This window comes from Antechinus flavipes, chromosome 1, assembly GCF_016432865.1.
Source record: "Antechinus flavipes isolate AdamAnt ecotype Samford, QLD, Australia chromosome 1, AdamAnt_v2, whole genome shotgun sequence".
Taxonomy (NCBI): domain Eukaryota; kingdom Metazoa; phylum Chordata; class Mammalia; order Dasyuromorphia; family Dasyuridae; genus Antechinus; species Antechinus flavipes.
In genome coordinates, this window is record NC_067398.1 from 505,596,015 (window position 1) to 505,610,363 (window position 14,349).

Below are 14,349 nucleotides of genomic sequence, written 5' to 3' on the forward strand. Positions count from 1 at the left end.
ACTTATGAAACAGAAAAACAAAAGGATTCAGATACCAGATTAGTCCTCAGGACTAACTTATGGGTTATCTGGTAGGTATGCCTTCCTGACACTAGACCACTACCAATTATAAATGATTACTGGTTTCTCTTCCAGAAAAGAAATGAAACTGACTAAAGGGACAATTTTCTCCTCTTCTTCCAAATAACTAGAGTGGATAATTGTTCCTTGAAACACAGCCAAAAATATTCTGAAGAAGTAAAGTCAGTATCAAAAAGCCAGTGAATGAAAAAATACAATCAACCCAAGGAAAAAAGCTCCACATCATTAGTATAACAGAGGTGGAGATCTGCCCACCAAAAAAAAAAGATTCTCAGTCTTAGGAAGAAATAACAAAAATTCATACTCAACATCAGAGAATCTCAGAGACAGAAAAGACATTAGAGGTCATTTAGTTCAATCTTGACCTGGCTGGAAGAACCAACCTTTGTTTGAAGAGATCATCTATGTGAGAGGTATCAAACTCTGGCCACTGCTCTCAAATAAAAAACACAATACAACATAATGTTAACTTGTGGCCATCTATGTCAATGGGACCACAAGTATCTGACATTTGATTTTGCTATCATTAAGAAGAAATCAGAAGTTCTCAAGAAAGAGAGTTGGAAATGATGCTTATTGTCTAGATGTCTGTATTTTATGGTATAGATTACAAATAATCAACAAAAATGAACAAAATTAAATTGTAATGGCTATAGGTATCATGGAGGCCTATTGAAATGGGACTTAACATAAAATGATATCAATAGGATGGGGCGTCATGTTCAAAAGAAATAGCTCTAATAGAAGGGTAGAATGGTACCCTATTTTTAAAAAATATACAGCTACATAGAAATCCAAGACTATGCAGGCAGAGAAAAACATAAGTGAACATGGATAAAAGGAGAAACAGCAATATCATCAGGGAAATAATCTACAGACTAGTCAGCCAGAAAAAAAAATAAGGGTGATGCTTTCCCAAAATATAATACAAAATTCAAGTAAAATGCAAAGCTAATGGACTTCTACTACCTAAATATTGTATGGGAATCCCAAACTACTAAAAGTTGCAAATGTTATCTTCTTAATTTGCCTTACTGATAGCTACATCCCTAAGCTATAGAAAATAATGAATGGAACTGACCCAGATAATTTTAACCAAGAAATAACATATGGATGAAGCAAAAATAAAGACAGCATTGGGAGAAAGTGGTCATGAAATCTTTTAGTCTGCAAGAGTGAAGGAAAGGAATAAGAAAGCATTGATAGATTCAGAAATACAACCTAGACATTGGGAAAGGAAATTTTTTAGACATTAAAAGCAAAGAGAAGATCACATGGAGAGAAACTTTAAAACAAATATAGCTCAAGAGGGTTAGATGTCTTTGAAAATGTCATTTTGACAGTACCACTGCAAAAAAGTTAAAGTGAAGGAGAAAAGATTTCTAATAAGATTATTCAAGGGACAAAGATAAAAGGTAGAACTCATAAATGGGAATGAATAGAAAAAGGCTTGAAATATAAAAGCAAAGTGTCAAGAAGACTAAAGACCCAGTATAAATTAAGGATTATGAAAAATGCTAAAGGCAACAACTTTCCTTAGCTTTACTAAAAGCAAAAAACTGAATAAGGAAAGTGCAATGTTATCAAACCTCAGAAAGGCTGCTGAACTCTCCAACTCTTATTTGGCTTCTATCCTTTACACAAAACCGAACAATTTTCACCTTGGTAAATATAGAACAAATATCATTAAAAGGAAAAACTAAATTCAAAGAGGTACAAAGAAAAGGAAAACAGAAATTTACATTAAGTTAAAGACTCAGAAGAAAAAGGACCTTAAGGATTCTTAGAAAACTTGTAGGCTTGATTACAGAATCATTAAATGAAGTCATGAACAATGGAAAAGGTATCAGACTCTTTTAGAATATTCTTGAAGGAAAGATGAAGTAATATGACCTGAATGTTTTTATAATAAGATGGAATCACAGCCTGTTGAATAACCATACTCAGTGTTGACTAATGAAGTAACTGGACTCTATCTTTGGTCCTATCCAACATTTCAATCTGAGACTTAGAAGACAATGGACATGGCTATCAAATTTGGGAATAGTACAAAGATGGGATTAGTGCAATATCAAATGGAGAACTCAAAATTATCCCAGTACACTAGATCTATATGCTAATATTGTCTAGATGAAATTATGTTACACATTTGCCAAGTCTTGTACTTTAAGTTCAAAGAATCATTTAGATATCAATGGGGGAGGGGGAGAAGGGACTTAGATGCTTTTACAGTAATCCACACTAAAATAACTTGACAGTTTTAACTGACTACAAGTTCCCTGTGATGTGAACCATCGGTATAAAGAAGATGCTAAAAAAATACTTAATAAAAATTGGCATGGTAAAAGTAGTAGGGGAGTAATAGTCTTATTACATACAATTAGAATACTGTATTGTGCAGTTTTCTTGGATTACATTAGCAAATTGGAATTTATCCAGACAAGAATGATGTTAGTAAGAGATCTTGAATCACGAGAAATTGTTATCTTTCAGGGTTTAAGTTTCTTCATCAATAATAACTTCATCAATAATAGATATTGGACATTGACTAGATGATCTCTAACCTCTCATAAAAGTCTATAACTATATAATAACAAGGTTCTAGATTGACAAAACTGAATGCATTTAGCCTGGAGAAGAGAATTAATTCAGGATTAAATATCTACTTTCAAACAATGGAAGGGCACACACAAGGGAGTTATGAGGGTAGTATTGTAGAAGGCAAAATTAGAACAAGGATAAAAGTTAGAAGATAAATTTTTATTCAATATAGAGAAGAAATTTCTGACAATTATAGCTGTATAGCATCCAAACATGCTATCTGCAAAAGAGTCAGCTCAAAAGGAATCAACTGAAAAGTTCACTAGAAATTTTTAAATAAAAGCTCAAAGGTTACCTGCCACAGATGTTATTTAAAAAGAAAAGATTCTTGAATTAAAAAGGAGTTTGAATTGGATAGTCTATAAAGTCCCACCAAAACCCAAAATTTCATAGTTCTAGTTCTGTAACATTATATGTTGTAAATGCTTTGTCTCTTATGCCTAAATTTCCATTATTTGGCTAATGTAATAGTTTGTCAGGAGGTATTCTGCTATTCTATGAATCATTATAATTGGCCAGGACAGTCAATTCTCTTTAATAAAACAGAATCTTGTAATGTTGATTCAAATAACCACATCCTCATTGGTAAAGGAAATATTAAATCAGAAAAGTATAACTTATGCAAGTGTATTCTACTTAGAAGCAAGAAATCAGCATTTTTTCTTTTCTTTCCTTTTATTTTGGTAAGAAACAACATTAAAGACCAGAATCAGTCATAAATTAGGAGTAAAAATGCTAACAATAATAAAAACAATTTCCCTATTATGTTCAAAACAAGAAGGTAAACACAGAAGGGATAAGAATAGCACTTAAGAAAAATACTTTATCAATTGACTATAAACCAAGTCAAAAATAATGCCAATGGGGGTAATAACAGAGATGGGGTGAGAAAACTAAAACTTTTCCATATACATGGAATATATCACTTATTTACATTCAACTTTTATAGCTGAGACAGAAGAATAAAGATGAAAAAGAGGGAAGTAGGGAAGAACATTAACTACCTCACAGGAGATCCCAGTATACCCTTGAGGGCATTCACAATGTTCTGCATCGGTAGCCAGCACCAGATCTATGACATTTGGGTTTGCTGTGTCCAAAGTTACAGCATCTAATCTATAAAAAAACAGAAAGGCATGAACTGATGTTGATTTTTTTAAACATTACTGGGAATTCTTTTCTAGGAAAATAATCTAATTTAAAATGAAATGTATTATCAATATTATTTAATAATTACATGAAGATCTTCTGATTATATACACTAGCTCCCTAGAACTTATCACTATCCTCTCCAAATCAATTCTTCTTAAGGAATTTGTAAGAAGAGTGAAATTGCTATGAAACCCGGAAGAAAAATCATAACCTCTATCATGCACTACTCCCCGCAAAAGAAGCAATCATTAAATACTGGTTTCTTTTAAATGGTTAATTTTTGCTCAACTTCTCTTTTAGATTTGATCAGTCATCATAAGAAATTGAGATCTCTCAAAGTTCCAATTGATTGGATAAGAGAAAATATAAGAGGAGTAAAACTACAAAATTAGTGGCCCGGTATGAATTTTGGCTTAAGAGATTGTTAATTTGCTTAGTTCCTGAACAGTTATATTCTAAGATCTTCTATATCATATTAAATCTATTCATATCTTTAAATGTTTTGTAATGATTATTGATTTAATTAAGTACTTGATTTAATTAATGATTTAATTAAGTTATTGGGAATGATTTCCATTTCTAATAGAAAGTGTTTACATTGGCACTGTTCTGAACCACTAATGCAGTCCTAATATCATTGTGCTAATATCATGTGTTAGCATTATGGAGAAAAATTCTTTGTGAACTTTAAGATTTTATAACCATTAGCAAAGACAATTTTTTATTAATTTGTAAGTAAAGCTCACAAGGTATAAGGTTTTACTTCTTTCTCAGTACATACCTATACAGTGCTTTTTTTGCAGTATTATAATTGGCCCTGATCAAAAGATGAGTCACATTGGCTAAGACAGTCATCAGCTGGTCCCGATCTATTTCTCTTTTGGTATTATAATCTCTGAAGTTTTCAGGCACAAGTTTCACTATATTAAAGTACTCTTCATAAGGTTGCAGTGACAAGCCTTCAGCCCTTGTGCTTAAAGTGAGTCCATTTCCCTGCAAAACACAAATGGCAAAAAAATATATTTTGTATCTAAAAATAGCATCAAATTTTATATTTAAAAAAGTTAAACTTAGGTTCAGTCTGAAGTAGGATGCCTATAACCCTTGACTCCCAAACTCTTAGAAAACAGTAATCTTTGTCTATCTTTATTAGGAACTTATAATATACCAGATATTATCTAAACTTTGGTGGGGGGGATTCAGAGACAAAAAACAACAACAACAACAACAACAACAACAAACCATAGTCACTGACCTTAAGGATCATATTAAGAATAAAAAGATTTTTTAAAACCCACAAGCCCATAATGAACTTTAAAATCTTACAGGGAAAATATGCCATGTACACACTAAGTAAAATAAAAGGTAGAATGTGATAGGGCAAAAGGGAGTTAGATTCTGTCCTAAGTAGAAAGGAAGAGATGGATATGAAAGATATTGTGGACATAAAATCAATAGGAATTAATTATTGATTGGATGTAAAGAGTAAGAAGCACAGGGCAGGATACAAATTGATTCTAATTTTAAGGATCTAAGGGACATGATACCTTTAATTAAGCATCTACTGTTAGAAAAGCACAATGCTAGGGTCTTTGGAAAAATAAACATAGCATTTAAATGGGAGTTTTCATTCTAGTAAGAGAGATTTTAGGTGTATAGATCTAGACAGAAATATTTAGATAGATCTTATATATATCTTATCTATATATATCTATATATTTGATATCTATATACCGATAGATATATCGATATATATCTATAATATATGTATATATTATATATACACATACATGTATAAATAATATGCCTATATACGTATATGTATATAGGCATATATATATACATATATATGCAGAAACCTAGAATACACATAAACATGTATATATCAGACTGTTTACTTTACTAGATTAAATATTTATTTATGTATTCAATCTGTATTTATGTATATATAAAACTAGATAATATACACATATATGTATGTATATATATTTGACCTGTATAAATATCTTACAAGAATGAACAAGAACCTAATCAATATGTTTATACATATATGTGTTATGACTCTTTTTGACCCTATTTGAGGTTTTCTTTGCGAAGATACCATAGTGTCTTGCTAGCTCCTTCTTCAGCTTATTTTAAAGATGACAAAACTTAGGTCAACAGCACTGAGTGACTTGTCCAATATTTGAAGGTGGATGTGAACTTAAGAAGATAAGTTTTTCTGACTCTAGGCTTGGCATTCTATCCACTGTGGCATCAAGCAGTCAGATAAAAAGTACCATTACAGAAAACTGGGACACTATGCATTGTTAGTGGAGTTGTGAAAAATGATCCAACCATTCTGGAGAGCAAAGGACTGTAAAACTGCATATCCTTTGATCCAGCAGTCTCAATACTGGATCTATATCCCAAAGAGATCATGAAAGAGAGAAAAGGACCCACATGTGCAAAAATATTTCTAGCAATCCTTTTGTAGTACCAAGGAAATGGAAACTGAGTGGATGCCCATTAGTTGGGGAATGGCTAGATAAGTTATAGTATATGTATGTAATGGAATATTATTATTCTGTAAGAAGGGATGGGCAGGCTGATTTCAGAAAAGCTTGGAAAGATTTATATGAACAGTGCTCACTGTGGGAAGTGAGCAGGATCAAGAGACCATCATACATAATAACAACAAGACTATGTGAAAATTAAATTCGAAGGACTTGGCTTTTCTCAGGAATGCAGTAATTCAAGCCAATTACAATAGACTTGGGATGGAAAATGCCATCTGCATCCAGAGAGAGGACTATGGAGACTCAATGTGTATAGAAGCAAGGCATTTTCATTTTTTCTGTTATTTGTTTTTTCTTTCTCATGGTTTTTCCCCATTTGTTCTGATTTTTCTTATACAACATACAGATATGGAAATATATTTAAAAGAATTACACATAATTAATCTATACCAGACTGCTTGCTGTCTTGGAGAGAGGAGAGGTAAGAAAGAGGAAGAAAAAATTCGAATACAAAGTCTTACAAAATGAATGTTGAAAATTATCATTACATGTAAAAATAAAATTCTATTTTAAATTTTATTTTTAAAAAAGAACCACCACAATTCCCAGGAAGATGGGATTACTGTAACTTTGGGGAAAGTAAGGAGGGTTTTGGGAACAAGTTCATAGTGAAGTTTGACATTTCAAGTAGGTCTTTAAAAAGTGAGTATGATAAAGTAATAACAGTTTACACTTATATAGTTTTTCATTGTTCACAAAACCCTATAAATACATTATTTCATTTGTTAAAACAACTTTTGAGATTGGTGTGTGCTATTATTATATCTATTTTACAGGTGAGGAAATTGAGGCTCAGAAAATTCAAGTGGCTTCACTCAAGTGGTAATTATTAGAATAGTATTTAAATCAGATCTTCCTAATTCTTAGTCATTTTACCATGCTGCTTCATGATACCAATGGGGAAGGGAAGGATGGGCAGAAAAAAGATTCTAGACATAAGGATGAGCAAATCTGCAGAAAGGGTTTGTTTTTTTGTGGAATTGTGAGTGAGTAATCAGTCTACTTTTAAGTGAAGCAGATTACATGAAGGAAAGTGGTGTGAGGAATGTAAAAAGAAATAATTAATTGCTGCCCAAGAAATATAATTATTTCTGTTAAGTAGATATAGTATATATAGGAAAAAAAGAAAAACCAAGGACTCACCATTAGCAAAAGACTGATAGGATCTCTCATTGTGTCTAGTAACAAGAAAGTCCCCCATATCTCTCTTTGATCTGGACTGAATTCTGAAGAATAGATTCCCTGATCTAAATTCATGGAACAAAGAAAATATTCCAGAGTGACCCCATAACTCACAAAAGTCCAAAAGAAGGAAAGCCCTTCAGAGTGACCACTTGCTGTTCCCTACCTTGTAGAACCAATTGGGCCATTTTTGACATGGAAAATATCTCACCACAAAATTCCCTAAAAGGAAATCTAAAAAAATGTTACCTTAATAATAACATCTGCATGAGACATCAAGTCACTGTCCACAGTTTCCATTGGAATATCATAAGACACTGTATACTTCAGGTTTCCACCAAAGGCTGTGAGCTGAAACAATAATATTTAAAACATGATGAACAATTCTTTTCATTCATTTATTTATCTTTTGCAAGCTAGACCCTGGTGCAAGTGATCATAATCTTTGCTACAGTGATACTTCAAAAGTCCAAACTGAAAACCAATCAGAATAGCTGGAATATTCTAATTCCAGCTCTGCATATTGGGAAATATAAGAATCACAATAAGGATGACTCATGTTTCCATAATGCTATGAGGTGTCCAGACTATGTTTCAAGATAATCTCTGTCTACTTTCACAACTCTGTGAAAGGTAAATAGTATGTGTATGATTATATTTATTGTACTGATATGGAAACCAAGGCTTCTCAGATAATTAAATGACTTAACTTTGTCACATGGCTAACGAGGCAGCCATATAATAGATAAGAGAGCTGACCTCAAAGCCAAGAAGACCTGGGGTCAAATCTTACTTCTGATACATGCTGGTTAAGCAAGCTACCGAAGCTATCAGTGCTCTGGGTAACATTTAATACCATTCGTTGTAGAGAAATTGCCTGCCTCAATGGCTCATCTATGAGTTTCTACGAGTTTCTTACTCCAATGGAATTACAGATACAATTCTTATCCCTAATCGATCATGTAACTAGAAGTAGTAAAGACAGGATTTCAATTTATATTTCTTCAGACCCCAAGATCAGAATCCTTTCTATCTCTCATATTAACTCTCATATAGGTATTCATCAAATTATTAGATATAGTAGTACTGACAGATTTTTATCTGTGCTACATTGTTTAAATACATAAACTCAGAAATATTAAATTCAATTTACATCTTCTAAAGTGAATACCATACCTACTTCAACTTACATCATTAACAAATCCTTAACTTATGCATTTAAAAAATTCAACATTTTGATCCTATTTCACAACTTTTAATAAAAATTTTATGTAAAGTAAAAGCAATCTTAAAGGTTTTTTTTTTTACCTTTCAAAACCTATATTGGGGGTTTCTAAAGTCAGTAAAGTTTTAAGTTACCAAAGCTTGAAATGATTTAACTATTAAAACTTTACTAAGACTTCTGGGATACTCTGTTACATTTCTATAATCTAAATTATTTATTTCCCTACTTTATAAAATCAAAATGTTACATACTGAATTTGCTTAAAATGAAGAATTATTGGATTTGGAATTTGGATTCTTGGAAAAGGGGGAGCTGATGAGATAGAAGTCTGGTCTAATCCCCTTGTTATACAGATAAGGAATTGAAAATTCAATGATTTTCCAAAGGTTTCATAAGTAGTAATAGACCACATCCTCTACAAATTCAATGCACTTAAAAGAAAAAAAAGAAAAAGAACTAAAGCACAGTGCCTCTGGATAACCAAATAGTAAAATAAAAAAGGAGGGGAAATTACACATAGAAGCCTATATTATAATAACAATAAAAAGCACAAAGAAAAATAGATTCTATACAGCAAACCTAAGATGAAACAGTGAAAGATATTGTGAGACTTATTCACTGAGTACAGTAAAAATATTCCATCTTCTTTCTTGTTGTTCTAACATATTTTTCAGGTACCAGTCATTTTTGCTAATAAACATGAGGCATATGAATGGAGGAAAAAAGAATTTTTTAAAGTTATGGTTAATATTTAATGCCAAACATGCAAAATTATATCTGTAAAAAGAAAAGGGGCTCTTTTAGCTTCTTTCCATCTACAAACTTACTTTATTTCCGAGATATGCTGCAGGAGCTGACCAGTAATATTTAGATTTTAGCATTTGCATAGCCACAGTGTTGTTGATAGTTATTTGATGAAGTTCATCCACCTGGTTTTGCTGAGACTGGACATTATTTGAACTGAACAAGTCAGTGACTAACCATCCAGACATATCAGTTACCTTTAAAAAAAAAGATCATAGATTATTAGAATTGGAAGTGACTTAGATGTTCTTAGTTCATAGATTAAAAATTAGAAGTGACTTTAGAAGACATCTAGTCCATCTTTCTCATTCCAGAGATGAAAAAGAGTAAAATCTAAGGAGATTTAGTAAATTGTCCAAGTTTCCAAGGCCACTAAATGGTATAATTGGCATTAGAATCAAGATGTGCCCTTTCCCAGCTCAATATTCTTCACCTCTCTGGGAACTGGTAAATCTAGGAATAGGTCCAATTTATCCCTAAGTAAAGCAAAGTCATTTGCAAATATTAAAAACAAAGAAAAACCTCCACAACCCAAAGTAATGTGTTTTAGAGTTAAAAGGAGGTCAGGAAAAATTAAGGGAATGCAATTAGGAGTGGACATGGAAGATCCAGCCAGCTATTACCCTTCACTAGTTGAGATACTCCTATCCTCATCATTCCGAAAGTCTCCATTTCACTCCTAGCCCTAGATTCTGTGCAACATATCCCTTTAAAGCTTTTATCTTTGTCTTTTGTATCCTATACTCAACCTTGACCAAGTCCAAAGGAACTAAGACTAGTCTCCAGGCAAGTGAGTAGTATTCTCCAACATCATTCTCTGAGAATCACAGTTTATCATTGCACTACTTAGACTTCTTAAGTATTTCAAAGTCTACCCATATAATGTGATCACTTTGGTAACCCCTGGGTCATGGGTATAAGATCATACCTGACTGACAGGCCAGGAAAGACTATCACACACATCAGAAACACCAAAGCAGAAACACTCTGTGCAACCCTCAGGATTCCTTTCCTTCAGATTATAAAATCCTGGTTTGCAACGATCACATTCTTCCCCTTCAACATTTTCCTGCAAATTAGCATAAAAGAATATTCTTTAACAAAACAGGTACAAGTAGGTAGCTATGTTGGTCTTCAGTAGGACCCTCCATAACTTAGTAAATGATCTTTAAGGGTTACAATATTCTACATGTTCTAGGCAGGAACAATTTGGTGATAAACCTCTCTGAACTGGCTAGAATGGGTCCATGGGCAATACACATTTTCCTTTCCTATTTAGTAGATCCTATCAGAATTTGTGTCTCACTTGTAAAACCATCATAAACACAGAGACTCTTGAGAACTGTTTTATGCCTTTCTTTGTATCTCTAGCACTGAGCACCTGGATTATAGGTACTTAATAAATGTTCATTGATTGACTGACTACATAACTTAAGTATATGTAATCATTTGCATAGTATCCTTTCCACTAGAGAGTAAGCTCCTTGAAGGCAGGAACAATGTTTTGTATCTCCAGTGCTTAGCACAGTCCCTGGCAGATAGTATATACTTAGTACACATTGGTGGTTCCAGGAGGATCAACATTCTCACAAGGAAGTTGACTGATTCTTGATCAGACCATATTGAGATCCATTGATTCATATCCAGAACTCACTAAAATAATTTTGGCGAGCGCATTTGTGTCCAAATTGTGCATAACATGACGTCACACTTCCACACAGCAAACTTCTGCTCTATCTTCAATAATTCATTTAATTACAGCAGACAGGAAACCCAAATGAAAAATCTATGCTTGTGTCTTACCTCAGTTCTGCTCTTACCTTACAAAGACAAGGCTCAGTACATGGGTCATCATTTACACTACCCGCCAGACTGCAATTGCAGCGAAAACAATTTGGATAGCCCTTGTAGCCAAACTGACAACGATCACATTTTTCTCCGGTGTAACCCTCTCTACATTGGCACTGACCTGGCCAGTTCCCTTAAAAGATAGAAATGTCAATGCTCAATAGTGAAGCATCAAGCAGATAAAAAATAAACTAAGACAGAGGGAGAAAACCAACTCCAATGTAGCAAATTGTTTGATTGATAGGATTCTCTGTAACCATACCTTTCCACGTGAGTTAACACAAAATCCTGATTTTTATTCCTAATGCCCATGAGAAGACAGAGAAATTAATTGGATCAGAGGAGATTTTTGACTGTCTCTTCATCCAAATCCTGCCTCATTATGCATACTTACTAAGTAACTTGGCCTGCATATAGTGGTTCAATTTGCCCTCACTTAAAGAATGGGAACAATGAACATTTATCATTTAAATAGGAATGCTTGGGGGCTTTGTAATATAACATTTTCCAAGCATTTTGAGCTTCTTGAATAACATTACATGAACATATTATTAATCCAAGGTTTCTATAGGACTTTATAGCATTTTTCTTCCCTTTGAAAATGCTTTCTGTATATCAACATAGATAAGTTATAAAGGTGTCACATTGGTAATCTGCACAGTATCCAAACATTTAAAAAAAATAAGGCCTAAATAAAGGGGGGGAAGCATGAATACCTATACAACCCAAATATTTACCATTCAACTGGTCAGACTGGTGATCATCCTTAATACAGACTGAATTGAGTGAACCAAAAGGATCACAATTACATGGAAGACATGGATTATTCTCATAAGGAGAAACCTGAAACAAAGAAATATGTTAGCTTCTCTACTTCCAGATGAGTCACTATAATGAATAACAGCAGAATTGATGATAAACATGATAAAAGCCAGGTTCAATCCTGACTCCAGCATCTAATAAGTAACCACAAAAAAGATTTCTACAGCCTCATTTTTCTGATTTGCAAATTGGGGGTAATTATAAGCCAATAAATATGTGAAGCATAATTTAAATTCAGATCTTCTGGACCCTAAACCTAGCATTCTTTACACTGCACCATATAATTGCCTCATAATAATCATATGACAATTTGATTATTATAACAATCCTAATAATAATCATTATATCTTGATGTTATGATTATGAGAATAATCAAACTATTTTGTGGTGATAGCATGATGGTTCATATTTGTGTTTTGTTTCATGATTTACTGAGGCAAACAGAGTTAAGTGATTTGTCACTAGGTTATGGTTCTGTATAGTAAACAGGGTTAAATAAAAAGTCTTAAATTTGGATTCTTAAGTCCAAGAGAAGTGAGCCATGGCTGAAAAGGTTTTTTGTTTTTTTTTTTAAATAGAAAAAGGATCTAGAGTTTTTAGTAGATTGCAAGCTCACTGCCAGTCAATAGTGTCCTATTACAGATATTAAAGTTAAGAAAACAAACACAGCATTCAATAATCAGGGAAGTGATAGACTTAGTTTACACTGACCCTAACACGATTACAGCTACGATATTATATTTTTTTTCTGTATGCTAAATTTTAGGAAGGGCTCTGATAAATGAGAGAGCATTCAGAAGAAGACAGCCAGGATACTGACTAATCTTGAGATTTCATCATAGGAGGTTCAGTTGAAGGAACTAAGGATGTTAAGTTGAGAGAAAGATAGACATGGAAGATAAACATGAAAAGACATTTTTACATATCTGAAAGTTTGTAAAACTTTGTAAAAAAAAAAGTTTAAAAAATTACCTAGACTAAAACTAAAAGCATTAAGTGAAAGTTTCAAAGAAGTAAATTTAAGCTTGATTTAAGTAAAAGGTAACTTCCTAACAATGAGATCCAGCAACAAAAAGAATTGGTTATTCTAGGAATTCAGAACTTCAAATGAAGCATGGAAGATGAGATACTTTTTCAGGCATGGATGTGACTACATGGACCCCTTACAACGCTCATTTTCTAGGATTCTAAAATTTAATTCCTGTAAAAAGATTGCACATTAGATCTGAAGTCATGAACATCTGAGTTCCAATCTTGCCGCAGACAATTACTAGCTTTATATCACCGGCAATTCACTTAAACCCATTTGCCTCAGTTTCCTCTTTTGTAAAATGATCTGGAGAAGTATATAGTCAACTAATCTAGTTTCTTTGCCAAAAACAATTCAATTGGCATCATGAAGAGTCAGACACAAGTGAAATGAATAAATAGCAAAAAAGATTCAAATACTACAACTTTGAACGAGAAAATTTAACCTAGACTTGGGAAAAAAAATATTTCTCTGAAGAACATTAAAAGCAATTCAGTATTAATTAAAGTCTTGGAAGAAAAAAAATAAAAATTTCCCTCATAGATCTTGATTATCTGTTTCAGTTCTCAATGAAAGGTCTGAAATATAACTAAAGAAATAGATTTGCAGTTTCATATGCAATCATCTTTTTGTTCCTAGTCTATTATGGTATATAAATGCTTGTTTTATTTCTTAAGTTCAGAATACAATTTAAAATATAAAGTGAAGAAACATCACAATCTTACTTTATGTGGTCTATAGTATCCATCAATACAAGTTTCACAGTTGATTCCTGCTGTATTTTGTAGACAATTAACACACACTCCTCCACCTTTGAAATGCCCAGCAATATTCATACTTTTCTTCCGATCAGCAACACTCTGATCATAGTAACAATCTTTGGTTTTATTATGACAGTTGCACTCTAGAAAAAGAATTTCCCAATTTAAAATTTTCATTCTCTTTTGCATTTAAAATGATTCTCCTCCCTCCTCAATGGACAGTAATTTCTTATAGTTATGGATCAAATTCTTGACTGAAAATATCTTAAACTCTGCAGCATCTCA

At 32.7% G+C, this 14,349-nt stretch overlaps 1 protein-coding gene across 1 annotated transcript in view; it reads right to left on the reverse strand.

Annotated features, from left to right (window-relative positions):
- The window catches only part of LAMA1 (laminin subunit alpha 1), a 183,702-nt gene that overhangs the window by 102,963 nt on the left and 66,390 nt on the right, over positions 1-14,349 (reverse strand). Inside the window, exons 8-15 of the mRNA XM_051970426.1 lie at positions 14,029-14,207; positions 12,189-12,294; positions 11,424-11,584; positions 10,532-10,672; positions 9,627-9,800; positions 7,824-7,925; positions 4,616-4,827; positions 3,687-3,798 (exon numbers count right to left, since the gene is read on the reverse strand). Coding sequence (XP_051826386.1) covers positions 3,687-3,798; positions 4,616-4,827; positions 7,824-7,925; positions 9,627-9,800; positions 10,532-10,672; positions 11,424-11,584; positions 12,189-12,294; positions 14,029-14,207 — 1,187 coding nt within the window. The remainder of the gene's footprint in view (positions 1-3,686; positions 3,799-4,615; positions 4,828-7,823; positions 7,926-9,626; positions 9,801-10,531; positions 10,673-11,423; positions 11,585-12,188; positions 12,295-14,028; positions 14,208-14,349) is intronic.